This window comes from Liolophura sinensis, chromosome 8 (genome assembly GCF_032854445.1).
Source record: "Liolophura sinensis isolate JHLJ2023 chromosome 8, CUHK_Ljap_v2, whole genome shotgun sequence".
In the NCBI taxonomy this organism is placed as follows: domain Eukaryota; kingdom Metazoa; phylum Mollusca; class Polyplacophora; order Chitonida; family Chitonidae; genus Liolophura; species Liolophura sinensis.
In genome coordinates, this window is record NC_088302.1 from 30,765,814 (window position 1) to 30,781,759 (window position 15,946).

At 37.9% G+C, this 15,946-nt stretch overlaps 1 protein-coding gene across 3 annotated transcripts in view; it reads left to right on the forward strand.

Moving 5' to 3' along the window:
* LOC135473031 (arf-GAP with Rho-GAP domain, ANK repeat and PH domain-containing protein 1-like) overlaps positions 1-15,946 on the forward strand; it is a 60,469-nt gene that overhangs the window by 41,691 nt on the left and 2,832 nt on the right. For all 3 annotated transcript variants that reach the window (XM_064752808.1, XM_064752807.1, XM_064752809.1), the window contains 16 exons: positions 973-1,027; positions 1,187-1,256; positions 2,171-2,243; positions 2,995-3,085; positions 6,585-6,662; positions 7,120-7,254; positions 7,662-7,767; positions 8,970-9,060; positions 9,945-10,034; positions 10,882-10,962; positions 12,219-12,293; positions 13,364-13,469; positions 14,182-14,312; positions 15,298-15,411; positions 15,612-15,694; positions 15,900-15,941. In XM_064752808.1, coding sequence (XP_064608878.1) covers positions 973-1,027; positions 1,187-1,256; positions 2,171-2,243; positions 2,995-3,085; positions 6,585-6,662; positions 7,120-7,254; positions 7,662-7,767; positions 8,970-9,060; positions 9,945-10,034; positions 10,882-10,962; positions 12,219-12,293; positions 13,364-13,469; positions 14,182-14,312; positions 15,298-15,411; positions 15,612-15,694; positions 15,900-15,941 — 1,421 coding nt within the window. The remainder of the gene's footprint in view (positions 1-972; positions 1,028-1,186; positions 1,257-2,170; positions 2,244-2,994; positions 3,086-6,584; positions 6,663-7,119; positions 7,255-7,661; positions 7,768-8,969; positions 9,061-9,944; positions 10,035-10,881; positions 10,963-12,218; positions 12,294-13,363; positions 13,470-14,181; positions 14,313-15,297; positions 15,412-15,611; positions 15,695-15,899; positions 15,942-15,946) is intronic.

The window sequence follows — 15,946 nt, forward strand, 5'->3', positions numbered from 1 at the left end:
TGGTTCCCACCTCGAAATTTGTGAGACGCGGGATCACACCCTGGTTGGGTCTTACTAAAGACTTCCAAAATGGTACTTGTTGCTGCGTCTCTTGACGCTCAGCACTGAGAGGTTAGAGCAAGGAAACAGGACTGGTTGGCCAAGTGTCAGTACAATGTAACTTGGTGGGGGGTGTCATGTCGAGTGTCTTCGGCATGATACTTCAGTGGCGGCAGCACTTTGGCAGCATGAACTCGTTCTGCCACCAGAAGACACAGTATATATGCACACATCTTATGACTCCTCTTTGTCATATCACTGATAAATTGCTAAGTACGATGTTAAACCTAAGCATCCATTCATGAAATACATGTACATGCATACTTAAATGATGGCAGCCAGAATTATGGTGGAGGAAAACTGGCAGAGCGAAGGGGTTCGTTTTGATCGGGTATATATATATATATATATATATATATATATGAACTTCAGTTTCGAACATCAACCCATGGCCAATGAGGTTGGGTGGTTGACACTTCAGTTCTGCTTGTTTCACTTCAGCTTTAAGTTGGGAGGTGTGTAAGGTATCTGACAGGAAGAGGGGACTGTCTCCTGGCTCAGCAGTGTTTCTTCTACCCATAAATGTGACTGCCATCATGATATTGAAATATTCACCATGAAACATAAATCAGATAAATAAGTAACAGTTGATGTTAACGCAGACATGTAGATGTGCTCTGCAGTCTTCAACTGTATGATTATCATAATTTATGCAAAATCATCATGTGAAAGGGATAAAACAACGAGCAAACAAAGAAACTGTGTGTCATCAGGTAATCTAGTCATCTTTTGGATGATGTGAAATGTGTCATGGTTGATTTTGATTCTTTGGCAGCTGCTGAAAAAATATGAATATGGTAATTATTATGAATGGAGATTCAAAATTTCTGAAATTGGTTTCAAAAGAAATTTGTTTCCTTTTATGAATTTCAGTTGATAGAACCGGACCAGTTGCAGGAAATAGATCTACGAAAGGTGCTGCATATTAGTAAGTTGATGTTGACATTTTCAATGAGAAATCTGTCGGTGACGTGTGTGACTGGATTGAATATGTCATGTACATATATTTTCTCATCATTATGTAACAATGAACTTAATGAGTGACATTGTGAGAGCAATGTAATTATGTTGTTCCTTGTGATTCCAGGACTACAGGATACTTCCACCAATCATCTTTGCCTGGAGGCGGGGCCATGTTTGGTGATTGACGCAGGAAGGTGAGTCTCTCATCAGGCTTTAAACTTAACCCATGTACAATGGTTTGTACTCAGTTGCATTAAATCTCTGGCATGGGACATAGAATCAGATGATTAAATCGAGGATATAGATGAAAGTGTTGGGAGTTTTCACAGCCATGAATAAGTGGTTGCCATGGTCATCATTAAAACAGACATCAAACAAAATGAATTTCAACTTAATCAGTAGCAACCTTTTGACTCAATGAAAGTAAGGTATAAGAGAATAATTTTGGCAAAAATACCCGGGATTATACTCCAACATAAAGGATAATGAGATTTGTTCATAATTAAACTGAATTGTTGCCTACCTTATTCTTGTCATTCTAATCAAATATTCCTGTATAGCTATAGTGTATACCTCTTCTGCATTGTAACTGATTTATGTAATAAAAAATAATTTCAGAACTTTAGATTTCCTTTTTATTAGCATATGCTTGCCTAGTGTATAAAGAGTCAGTCCAGTTTGACGTGATCTGACAGGAAGCAACTTACTGTAGTATACGTCCGCCGTTTTCTTCTGTCTTCTATCTTTATATATACAGAGTACTGTCTATAAAAAAGAATTTGTTTTCTAGTCTTCATGTAATTGCTGTGTCGAATTTTAATCGAGCACTCTTTCACCCCAGTCTTCTTGTTTGGAGATAAATTTCACAGCGACAGTCTATTTTAACTGCATTTTATTCCTCTTCACCTTCACTTGTGCAATTTTTGCACTTTGTAACAGACTCAAGGGTTTTCGTCTGTTTAGAATCCATTTTCACCTTTTGGACGATTTACTTGGAAGAGTTTTGGGGTAATACTTCCAAGCAGATGGGGGAAAAAATTGGAATACGGTATCGAATCAGATAAATAAGTAAATTGTATTTTTGACTGTTGGCTTGGTCTATTTTTAGGTCTGTCTACATTCAGCTGGATCTCCAGCGGGATACAGAGAAGCTTTATGCAGGCATACAACTTGTCTCCTCAGTGAGTATCGAAAATTGGAGTAATATTAGCGTGTTTTTGGTGTAATATAAGCGAGTAAATTTAATCCTCCCAAGAAATAATGGATATACTTGTAACTGTGATCCTCTGAAATAACACATTTTTTATAATTGCCTTTTCCTAACAAAAGCATAATCTTGTTGGAATTAAAGACTTGCCTGATATTATTGACAGGTAAAAGACTTTTAAGTATACATAAAGCCAAAAATAAAGTGTGCTTCAAGTGAAATGTAACAGCGAACTGTGCCTAGAAATACTTCAGATTATTTCTTTCCTACCCACAAATTTCACAGAAATGAATTATTTTCTAAGGTGGGGTTTTGGTACCATATTTTGCAAAGGTTTCTCACATTATTTTGAGCACCTGAAATTCTGTTAAAACATGAATGATCCAAATGTAGTTCATGTTCTGTAGGCAACGTTATAGGGAAATTCTCTTGAACAAAGCGATGCGACCTCACATCCTTTAGATGTGGTTGGCTGCCATGTTTTATCCTACTTCAAACGCACATCAACATTTCTATAAAAATAAGTGAAAATAATTTTGGATACAGTTTTGGCGGCCCTTTGAATCACACTAACTTTGTCACAACGTCTATGTTCGCTGTAAAATTCAAGACTTTTGGAGCTAGTAAGGTATGACATCTTGATGTCTGGAGTGATTTGTGTAGGACATTTTTTTGTCCTCAAAATCCGTGTATGAACATGTGATTTGTGTTTTGTGTCTTAACAGAGTGAGAGCCACAAACTGGATGACCAGCAGCTTACCACAAACAACATCCCTGTGATAGTGGAGAAATGCATCACACATATAGAGCTTCACGGTATGTTCTACCATTACCATAGTAACCATATAGTGCAGCTTACCACAAACAACATCCCTGTGATAGTGGAGAAATGCATCACACATATAGAGCTTCATGGTATGTTCTACCATTACCATAGTAACCATATAGTGCAGCTTACCAACACAAACAACATCCCTGTGATCGTGGAGAAATGCATCACACATAGAGCTCCATGGTATGTTCTACCATCACCATAGTAACCATATAGTGCAGCTTACCACAAACAACATCCCTGTGATAGTGGAGAAATGCATCACACATATAGAGCTTCATGGTATGTTCTACCATTACCATAGTAACCATATAGTGCAGCTTACCAACACAAACAACATCCCTGTGATCGTGGAGAAATGCATCACACATAGAGCTCCATGGTATGTTCTACCATCACCATAGTAACCATATAGTGCAGCTTACCAACACAAACAACATCTCTGTGATAGTGTAGAAATGCATCACACATATAGAGCTTCATGGTATGTTCTACCATTACCATAGTAACCATATAGTGCAGCTTACCAACACAAACAACATCCCTGTGATCGTGGAGAAATGCATCACACATAGAGCTCCATGGTATGTTCTACCATCACCATAGTAACCATATAGTGCAGCTTACCACAAACAACATCCCTGTGATAGTGGAGAAATGCATCACACATATAGAGCTTCATGGTATGTTCTACCATTACCATAGTAACCATATAGTGCAGCTTACCAACACAAACAACATCCCTGTGATCGTGGAGAAATGCATCACACATAGAGCTCCATGGTATGTTCTACCATCACCATAGTAACCATATAGTGCAGCTTACCACAAACAACATCCCTGTGATAGTGGAGAAATGCATCACACATATAGAGCTTCATGGTATGTTCTACCATTACCATAGTAACCATATAGTGCAGCTTACCACAAACAACATCCCTGTGATAGTGGAGAAATGCATCACACATATAGAGCTCCATGGTATGTTCTACCATCACCATAGTAACCATATAGTGCAGCTTACCAACACAAACAACATCCCTGTGATCGTGGAGAAATGCATCACACATAGAGCTCCATGGTACATTGTACCATCACCATAGTAATCATATAGCGCAGCTTACCACAAACAACATCCCTGTGATCGTGGAGAAATGCATCACACATATAGAGCTTCATGGTATGTTCTACCATTACCATAGTAACCATATAGTGTAGCTTACCACAAACAACATCCCTGTGATAGTGTAGAAATGCATCACACATATAGAGCTCCATGGTATGTTCTACCATCACCATAGTAACCATATAGTGCAGCTTACCAACACAAACAACATCCCTGTGATAGTGGAGAAATGCATCACACATAGAGCTCCATGGTACGTTCTACCATCACCATTATAACCATATAGTGCAGCTTACCACAAACAACATCCCTGTGATCGTGGAGAAATGCATCACACATAGAGCTCCATGGTATGTTCTACCATCACCATTATAACCATATAGTGCAGCTTACCACAAACAACATCCCTGTGATAGTGGAGAAATGCATCACACATATAGAGCTCCATGGTATGTTCTACCATCACCATAGTAACCATATAGTGCAGCTTACCGCAAACAACATCCCTGTGATCGTGGAGAAATGCATCACACATATAGAGCTCCATGGTATGTTTTACCATCACCATAGTAACCATATAGTGCAGCTTACCACAAACAACATCCCTGTGATCGTGGAGAAATGCATCACACAGAGCTCCATGGTATGTTCTACCATCACCATTATAACCATAAATGCATTACACATAGAGCTCCATGGTACATTCTACCATCACCATAGTAACCATATAGTTCAGCTTACCACAAACAACATCCCTGTGATCGTGGAGAAATGCATCACACATACAGAGTTCCATGGTATGTTCTACCATCACCATTGTAACCATATACTTGTACTGTCACATTGTATATGACATCAGCTTACCACATGTCTACCAAGAAGTATTTACATGTGTACCCAAAGTACATGTATTACCTTGAGGGCAAAGATGGGTACCTTTTCTTGCGTAATGGCAACTCTGGTCCAATCCAGATTTGCCATAGTTCTGTAATATATACATAAGCAAGCAGTTTACCCAAAAGTCGTCACCACAAATGCAGGAATGAACATACATGGAGCTTGGGATTGATGGGCTTTAGACTGGAAAGGTTTTCCTGTTGTCAAGATATACATTGTATACTGGTGAAGCTATGCTTGCTTATACATGTAACAGCTAAAGCTCAGTGGAATGCTTTTATCCCACCACTAGCACATCACTGGCAGGCTTCTACCACTCGGGCTGATCAGAAATGGCAAGTACATACAGCAGGCTGCAGAAAGCTGTCTACTGCTGTCTCTGAGGCAGTCTACTTTTGATACAATGACCATTTAAACGAATAGTAATTGTGACATAATTGCTTTCAGTTCAGTCGCATACTTTTGAGCTCTGTCCTGTAATTCTGAATGGAAACCCTGGCATTCCACTGGCATTAATCTGCTTTTAGAGGGTACAGAGCTGCCAGAGCAGCCTGTAGATATTGTGACCAGACAACATATACGTTCTGTTAACAAACCACTACTATTCCATTGGATCACCACTGGCTCACCACTGGCTCACCACTAGCCCACCACAGGCAAACCACTTGCAGGCTAGTTGCACACTATTGTGAAACCACCCTAAAACGATTTAGCCTGGCTTGTACTTTGGTGTCTGAATGTTGAGATATCAAGTAGTCTTTAGACAACAGTCTTTATACTGGCCAGCTCGGAAATATTATTTGTTATCCCATCAATGATTAAGTGGCTCAACGAGGTTTCAAACTTATTTTACATGTGTGTACTTGGCAACCATTAAAAAATCCTACATGCTTTATATGGGCAACCACAAGCACTTACCTGCCTGCTTATTTAAACACCGCGTTGGCAATATTTCAGCCATGTTTATATTATCTGTTACCTATATATATACATGTTTCCTCAAATATTCAAATACTGTAGCAATACATGTGTTTCAGTGACTCTCATTAATTATGTGTTTGTCAAAACATAGCATCATCTCATGGAGTACAGCAGAGTATTTGCTGAACATACATTTACATTTCTTAACCAGCCTTTTTGAAATGTAAAGATACAAGTATGTTGTTCATCAGATGGTCTAACCATGTGAGAGAATAAAAAAACTCAGTATCCCTGCTAGGATTACATATATATTGGCTTAAATGAGCAGACCAGGTGCCCCAAATTTGAGAAGTAGTAATTGTATGTATTTTTAACTCTATTAAAGTATGCTTAGAGTTTACTTTTTGCTTTGCTGTTGAATATATGTGAAAGTAAGTATATAGGTATGGTGTAAATGATTTTTGAATTGAAAGCACTTTTATCAAAAGATATATGCATTTACATGTATTAGTGACTAACCTGTTCAAATTAATTAACAGGTATTACAGCAGAGGGTGTTTACAGACTTGCAGGCACTCACTCCAAGATCACCAAGCTACTGGAATTGTTCAGAAAAGGTGCGTATCTTCACCCATTTGTTTTTGCTATATATAAAATTTCTTTGCTGCGGTGAGGTGATATTTCACACCTAGACACCATGATGTCAGAAAGGAAAACATTTTGTTTTATGAAGTTCCAATCAGAGATCAGCAGAATGACGACCTCAAAATACGAGTTTAGTCAACTTAGCATTTCTATGTCACTTAATTAAACTCTTGGTCATAAAAGACACCGTCTATGATGTCATGCCATATATGAATGCCCACAGCTAAAAAAAAAAAGTTTCAGATACATAAAATCATTATATTATCAAAATATAAATAATAAATAGAATATTGCACAGTGAAGATTAAATATACTCATGTTTTTTAGGTTGTCAGTTCAATCTCTAACTCGATCAGTATTTATGGTACACAACCTTCATTGTTCAATATCCCCTACATATGAAGTGTAATGCTGATGTTTTTATATTAGATGCCCGGGCCCTGATTATTCGAAATGATGATTACACCGTCCATGAGGTGGCCAACTGTCTGAAGAGGTATTTCCGTAGTTTGGATGACCCACTGCTGACCTATGATCTGTACAATCAGTGGATTGATAAAGCAGGTAAACAGAGAATAAGATTACATCCATCTTATATACATGAAATAATCAAACCATAGTTGTTAGTTGCTGCGGCTAAATACTTACCCAACCTGTGGCTGGCCCTGGGTTTCCCCACCGTAATGCTCTCCACCGTTGTATAACTGAAATATTCTTGAGTACTGCACAGCATAAAATAAATAAAAAAATAAATAAATAAATAAATACAAATGTACCTGTAGGATGAAGAGGAGTTATTGAAACAATAATTCGATAGTTCAAGAAATACATGTTGTATTAATAATATTAATTAAATGATTGATGCCGCAGGTACTATAGTATATACATTTTCAGTGACAAGTTATTTGGTCAGTCATTTTGATTCATGCAATGTTTGTAAATGGCTGAAAATGAATCTTCATCTTGACCAGCCTTAGAAGACCAAGCCACAAAGATTCAGTGGTACCAATACCTCCTCAATGAACTGCCGACAGTGAACAAAGCCACTCTGAAGAAAGTCATACATCACCTGGTCAAGTAAGTACTTTTAGCTATTAATTCGTCACATATGTATTCATTGACTTTCAGGGTGCTTTCATTTGGACACACTGGTTTCAAATCAGTACGTTTTCCAAAACACTGTTTGGTGAGGATTCCTTTCTAAGGACGTAATGATACATGAAAATTCAGTTTAGATTGGGGAATCCCTTCTACTCCATGTCTTGGACATGTTCTCTGATTTTATCAAATTGAACTTTATCTCAGTGAACGGTAATCTCAGCGACACTTTCCGTGTAAACTGAACCAAACAGAACCATGTTTGAGTTTCTCAGTGCAATCAAGTTTTTGAAGGATACGTGGAACGCTTTGGTTTTATTTCTTAATGTGCAGATTATCATGTGTAATAACGTATAAGAGTACAAATTTTACAACTTTCACTTTTGGGGGTCAAAACGGCTTTCAAGTACAGTTTTCTTAAGGCCCCAGCAGTCAGTAAGGGAGGTAAGTAGCTTGCAGTGGTGATGTCAACAATGATCCCTGTTCAAAAAGAACTCGGTCGGGGACAGACCGAACGGGTTTGGCAGGATGTGAGGAACAGACTGAATGGGGGTGGGTGTAGGGACACAGAGGGGGCGCTAAAGTGGCCCGAAGAATCCATGCAGTAACTGTATACATGTCACCTTGCACTCACTGTAGCGACACGGTTCATTGGATTCGGGGCACTTCAGGGGTGTTCACCGAGTTCTGAGCAAGATCAACTGTGACATAATTTCTGAAAAAAAAACTGACCAGTGATGGAACATATGCATAATATAGAGGGGTAATTAACAGATATAGAAATACCGCCAAAGTGATTTTTTTAACAAAAGTGCCAGGGCATAATTTTAGTAATAGAAACATAATCTTTGTTTCATAGTTCCTTTTCATGTATCCTTTAAACAAATTTGATGTGTCCACAAATGTATTCAAAGGAAATTCATGCACATTTTGTTTCAGTGTGTTAGATTTCGGTGTACATTCAGAAAATAGTCCATCGCTTTCTCATATTAAATAATGGTTACTTTACTTCAGTAATTTGTGCCGCAAATATTTCATCAGAAATATTTTTGAGAATTACTAAAAATTATCAGTGTTGAATTAAGAAATATGGACTTTTGCTGATATTCTAGTTGATACTGTAACCTCAACCAGGTTTTTTCCAGGTGCTGAGATTAATGGGAGTGTTTTATGTTTTGCAGTGTCTCCCAGCACGAGGATGAAAACAAGATGGGGATCAACCAGTTGGCCTCCATATTCGGTCCCGCACTCATGAAACTGGACTCCAGTTTGGTACGTTGACATCTGTATGTATGTGTGTTCATTAGCTCTGAGAGAGCTTTAAACTGCATGTGCAGTACCAACCCTGACCGATTGTCCTCACTGGTATGACATAAATGTAGGCTCGACAGTAGTACATGTACACCTCACACCTCTGAGTGAAATGTGGACGCCAGTACGTGTAAGGAAATAACACATTGCTTATGGTTGCCGTAGAAGTTGGTGTTTATAAGCAAGGTATTTTGAGTGGTACACTTTCACCGACTCAGTCACTCCATTGCCATTGTGACCTGCCTGGAGTAGATACAGAGTTACTGCTGTTATCTGTGGAAATGTATTAGGGAGTGTTACCTTCCACAGTTTTCTTGTCCACAGCTTTCTTCAGTTGCAGAACACAACCTCAAAAACAGCAGGTGTTGAAACCCACCATCTTTTAGAATACAGTAGCATTATTGATTGTTTAGAGAACTATGTATTTTTGGAAAAGATTCTTTTTAGGACATAAGGGATCTGCGTTTGGAAATGCCATTACTCTGACTGATAGTTTTTCCTCCACGTTTTCGCACCTGAAAGACCAACTTTCATTGCAATTTATGTACCCTAGTAATTTTATTTTTGAGACAAAACTACATGGATTGATTGGCCAGTTTCAGGACTTATAAAAAGCATAATTTTTTCAGTCAACACAGAGTAAAGCCTTCAGAATATGCTTGAGTAAAGACCTTGCAAACATGCGAAAAGGTTGAAGAATTATGGTAAATAATTTTAGAGTCTGTTGATGGAAGATTTATGTTGTCATAGTTGCTTTGTTGTGTAATGTTTTCATGACAGCGTTTTCTTGTTTACAGTTAAATTACTGATCAAATATGAAAACATCTCTGTTTGTCTACATATAGCCCGTAAGCGGTCAGACAGGATTTGGGTATACGAACAGAGAGATTTCCTTAATGGTTGACATGCTCAAGTTCCATGCCCAGCTATTTGAGGTAAGAAAAATCCCAAACTGCACTGTAGAAGTTTTGGATTTAGATCAGATCTTTGTGGAAATCTTGATTTGTTGATTTGTTTTTGATTTGTAATTAAGGTAATTTTATAAACCACTCATTTGAATTGTTTTTGTGTCATGCCGGTAATATTTGTTTCGTGGCTACTCAGTGAACTTAAAGCCACTTTGAGCCTGTGGAGTTTAGAAAAGATCAATTTGCCATGTTTTGTAATCTTTCCATATCTTGTGTTTTGAAAAAGTATCTAATTTTGAGCTGTGGGGCTTCTTAAATTTAAATTTGACATATTTTTTCCAAAAGATAACATAACAAAATGTTATCCATTTGTTTGGTGTTGGTAGCCATAATCAAATGTTTCAATGTATAGCAGAAGTACTTTTTATTGGTGGAGAAAGCCAGAGTTCCCAGAGTAAATGTCTGATTGCCCAGAGTACCTGGTCTTTGCCAGGTACCTCACGTAAACATCTGCTCTTTGCCAGGTACCTCATGACTTATAACTGCAGCTGAACCAGTGATAGCTGGATTCTAACTTGCAATTTACTGCATTTCACATAAAGTTTGGTATACACTTTCAGAAGCATATGAAGGCCTTAAAATGATAGATTTGGTGCCTACAGGTAAGCTGACGAGAAATTAATCAAACTTCACCAAAAAAAAAATCAAAAAAGGGTGATGAATCAATCAGAATGAGGCAAAATGTGTTCTTTCGAAAATGCTTTACTTCAAGTGAAATGTGCATATTGCTCTTGCGCTGATGGGCTTCAGCAAAAATGAACCAGCGAGGACCTTGGTGTCAGTGAAATGTGAATTTCTTTTTAAAACATTTTAGATGGATAAGAGTGAACTGGAAAAGAAACAGAAGCTAGAAAAGGCTATGGAGAAGCTGAAAGCTTTGTCATCAACTAGACCTGTAAGTACCCGCACATGTGTAAGGACAACTAGAGCATGTCAGCACCAAATATAAGACATTGTCATTTTTCACAGTTTGTTTAATTTTGAATGTATTGTTCGTTTATTCTGTATTTGTTCATTTACTATATTTGCACAAAAATTCCCAAATACTTTTTAGAGGTAAAAGAACAAATTCGTGAAGTGTTACTTTTTTGCCGCTAAAACTTTTTTTTTGTAAAACAAATCATCCTTTCTTCCAAGCAAACCTGGAAACAGCTTTATCGAATCAGTGATAATTCTCAGAATTAGGCAAAATAACTAAGCCATGGTATAGTTATTGTTTAACATCCATCTATAAATGACCAGTATCTCACTTTTTTCACTAAGCCATGGTACAGTTGTTGTTTAACATCCATGTATAAATGACCAGTATCTCACTTTATTCACTGAGCCATGGTACAGTTATTGTTTAACATCCATCTATAAATGACCAGTATCTCACTTTATTCATTAAGCCATGGTACCGCTATTGTTAAACATCCATCTGTAAATGACCAGTATCTCACTTTATTCACTAAGCCGTGGGAGTTATTGTGTACCATCCACCTATAAATGACCATTATCTCACTTTATTCACTAAGCCATGGTACAGTAATTGTTTAAGGTCCATCTATAAATGACCAGTATCTCACTTTATTCCCTAAGCCATGGTACAATTATTGTTTAACATCCATCTATAAATGACCAGTATCTCACTTTATTCACTAAGCCATGGTACAGTTATGGTTTAACGTGCATCTATAAATGACCAGTATCTCACTTTATTCATTAAGCCATGGTACCGCTATTGTTAAACATCCATCTGTAAATGACCAGTATCTCACTTTATTCACTAAGCCATGGGAGTTATTGTGTACCATCCACCTATAAATGACCATTATCTCACTTTATTCACTAAGCCATGGTACAGTAATTGTTTAAGGTCCATCTATAAATGACCAGTATCTCACTTTATTCACTAAGCCATGGTACAGTTATGGTTTAACGTGCATCAATAAATGACCATTATCTCACTTTATTCACTAAGCCATGGTACAGTAATTGTTTAAGGTCCATCCATAAATGACCAGTATCTCACTTTATTCACTAAGCCATGGTACACTTATTGTTTAACATCCATCTATAAATGACCAGTATCTCACTTTATTCACTAAGCCATGGTACAGTTATGGTTTAACGTGCATCAATAAATGACCAGTATCTCACTTTATTCAGGTGTCCACTGTAGACTCTGGTTTCATTATGCCTGTATATGTGGACAGCCCTCAGGGAGACTGTATTACTCTACAGGTAAGCCTAATCACACCTGTACAGAATCCTTAGCATTTGGTACAGACTTCAATGAATAAAGTTGTTTTTAATAATAGAAAGATTTTTCTTGCTGGCTTAACCAAATTGTGTACAAGTGAAAATACTGATAAGATCTTTCTTTGTTGTTGTGATAGATTTGAGCTATAGGGTAGCATTTACAGTAAAAACCTCTGTGTTGTCTAAATAGCACTCAATTAAAAGAGAGGACAGAACAAAAAACAAGGGTTCAGTCCCATGGTTGGACTAACCTCAGGACATTGGCGATGCTGGTACTTGTATATGCACCTCGTTTCTTGGCACTAAGTATAAAGTGACACGACCTAGCACTGGTCAGTTCATTGTCAGTATAGTATGACAGGGTGACTGACAGTTGTCCAAAGCATGGCATTCCTTTGAGGCAGCGCTGTGAATATTAAAACCATTTAAAGGAGATACTTTCGTGTATGGTCAAAATCAATGTGGCTAGTACTTGTAGTTACATCATAATCTTGTTTCCTCACATCAATGTTAATCTGGCGAACCGATATCTTTAGGACCTGATCAGCCCTGATAGAACAGTTGGTAGAGTATCCGCTTCGGGAGCGGTAGACCCAGGGTCAATCCTGGGTCAAGTCACACCTAAGACTTTAATAGAGGAAGTTGTAACTTCCTCATTTGGTGTTAAGCATGAAGGGGATAGTGCAACAACTGGTTGACCCGTATCAGTATAATGGCTCAGACGGGCGGCTTACTTGCCGTTTCATTGAAGCAGCACTAGATAAAAGAGCAGTGAAAATCAGCCCTGCAACAAGGAGGCACATTACATACACTCCAAGGATTCCTTCGTCGTCATATGACTGAAAAATTGTAAAGTACGATTTTAATTATCTATTTGATTGATGTTTTACACCGTACTCAAGAATGTTAAGTACCACGTTAAACCCCAAGCACTCACTCACTCTTTAAGACCTGTACTATGAGTATGGCTTGAAGCCATGTCAACATTATTACAGCCATATCATAGGGAATAAATGGTTAGAGTGGAAATATTTGCATCTCTTCCTACTCAGGTGACATCTACAATGAAGGTAGAGGAGCTGGTAGAATTGGCTAAGGAGAAGAAGAAACTGCCAGGAGAATGGGTCCTCCATGAGTGTGTCTGTGATGGAACTCTTGGTAAGTAACACAGGCACAGTAGCTGTGACATATACGTAAAAGGTTCATGTCGTCTTGCACCAAGGTTTCTGACTAAGTGGATGTCACATGTAAAAAAAAAAAAAAACGAGGTAAATGTAACAACCTTGGTCGTGCAGAATAATAGACAAACAATGTTACTTATTGAGCGACATGTTGCAACTTAAAACTTGCACAAGCAAGTGCATGTTCTCAATAACAGGGTGCAAGTTTGCACTTAGGCCACTTGTTCACTATATTAAAAGATACATCAATCAATGTGCAGACACAGGAAGCTGCTGCTCATTGGAGCTGAAAGTCTGGAAATTTAGGTTCTATTCATTTATCAGTTGTTTTCTTCAAATGACTTGTTACTCTCTCATGCTGTATTGTCATCTTTGGAAACATAGCCATAGACAAATGTGTGGAAAACTGTTGAGGTTTATCTGAAGTTATCTGCATGCTTGAACATTGTATGTCAGGCATTTTGTGATGTCATCAGAACTAATACTGTCAATACAATCCATAAAGCTCACACATTACGGTGTAAATATGGGAGTGTATTTTGGTGAATAAAAAAAAATGAAAAGATATAAATGTACATTCAGATATGGTTTTCAGTTATAGTGTGTGTCAGCTGATTATAGCCTAAATCTTTAACTTTCTTTGCCGTTCATTGTAAATGAGATGTTAATGTTTGGTGTTTTGTCCTTAGAGCGTCCACTGAATGACCAGGCCCGCGTGTTCTCCATCACCCAGGAGTGGCAGGACTGGGACGAGGAGTACAGGAAGGGCGTCTGTCTCTGCCTCAAGGTCTCAGATCTCATCCAAACCATGCACTCCCTGGTGAGTTCTCCCACTTGATTTCAATTCTTAGCCAAACCATGCACTCTCTGGTGAGCTGTACCCTGTGTTCTCAGCTTTTACAAACCATCCACTCTATGGTGAGATGTCCCCTTTGGTGTTAGATCTAATCCAAACCATGCACTCCTCAGTGAGTTGTCCCCCTTGATCTCAGATCTTAGCGAAACCATGCAATCTGTGATTTTCCCCCATTGTTCTCAGATCTCATTGAGATCATGCACTGTCTGGTGAGTTTTCCCCATTGATTGTGTCCCAGTCTGATTTACATTGAGACCTTGCTATGTTGAAGGTATAGGACCAGATCCATTTGATATAAAAAATTTGTGTGAAAAATTGTATATTAAGAGACCAGCAAAGCTCCTAAAATATTACTTTTACTGAAACATTTGTCCAGTAGGAGGATATCATCCACTCAAACCTCAAAACACCTTTCTAAGGTCAACAGAACTCGCACAGTCGGGCGATATAAGTAGCTTAAGTCATCAACGTCAGACAATGTACCAACATAAGAATTTCTTTGTTCATTTTTCTATCAGTTTTTTTTTTTTTTATTGGATTTGATTTGATTGCATGTGCTAACCAAAGCCAAATGTTTGTTGACTATTTAAAAGGTGAAACTCAATTTCTGTACAGGTGTTTTACCCAGGAGCCTCCCACCAATGCGGTCGCTGTGAGTTCAAATCCAGCTCAAGCTGGCTTCCTCTCCAGCCGTACGTGGGAAGGCTCGCCAGCAACCTGCAGATGGTAATGTGTTTCTCCCGGGCTCTGCCTGGCTCCCTGCCACCATAATGCTGGCCTCCGCTGTCGTATAAGTGAAATATTCTTGAATACAAAGTACAACACCAATCAGATAAATAAAGAAACAAATACAGGTATGTTAATGCACATCTATGAGCCATGTAAAAGTGTTGATCTGTGTTTATCTGCCATGTATTAATACTTAAGGTACATTTTTGTATGTTTACAGTATGAGTTCCATGCTCCATTGTTTGGAGAACTCCGATTCAGCGAGAAGAAGGCGTATAAGAAGTATTGTTTTGAGTTCAAGCAGTCCAAGTTAACATGTTACAAGGATGCTCGGGTGAGTGTGAAGAAACAAAATGCTCCTGACTTATTCATTTGTCCTTTCCTTCTAAGATTATTACCATCTTACAAACGTAGAAAAGAAAACATGAAATACTTTAATAATCTTAATCTGTGTAAGAAAATTTAATCTATTTTGATGACACTAATCGATAATTATATATCATGAAATCATTTCAACTTTTTTAATTCCTGTAGGCCGCCAATAAAATTGGAGAATGGGAGGTGGAAAAGCTGTCCATATTTCACGGCGTTGAGAGACGAAGAAACCCACCTACGGAGTGAGTGTCTGTCTGGTCTTTTCTTGTTATTTATTTATGTATTTATTTATTTTTTAACATGTCAAAAACTGAATAACATACCATGATTATGATGATGTAATTTATATAAAGGCTCTATTTGTCTGTTGTTTTCACTCAAGGTCAGTGTAAGCATTAATCTCACTGGTACTGTCTCTGTTTCATTTTATTTTTTCTCTTTTTCCAGATTTGGCTTTACATTCATTGTTCGAGGAGAAAGAATAAAAAAGTAAG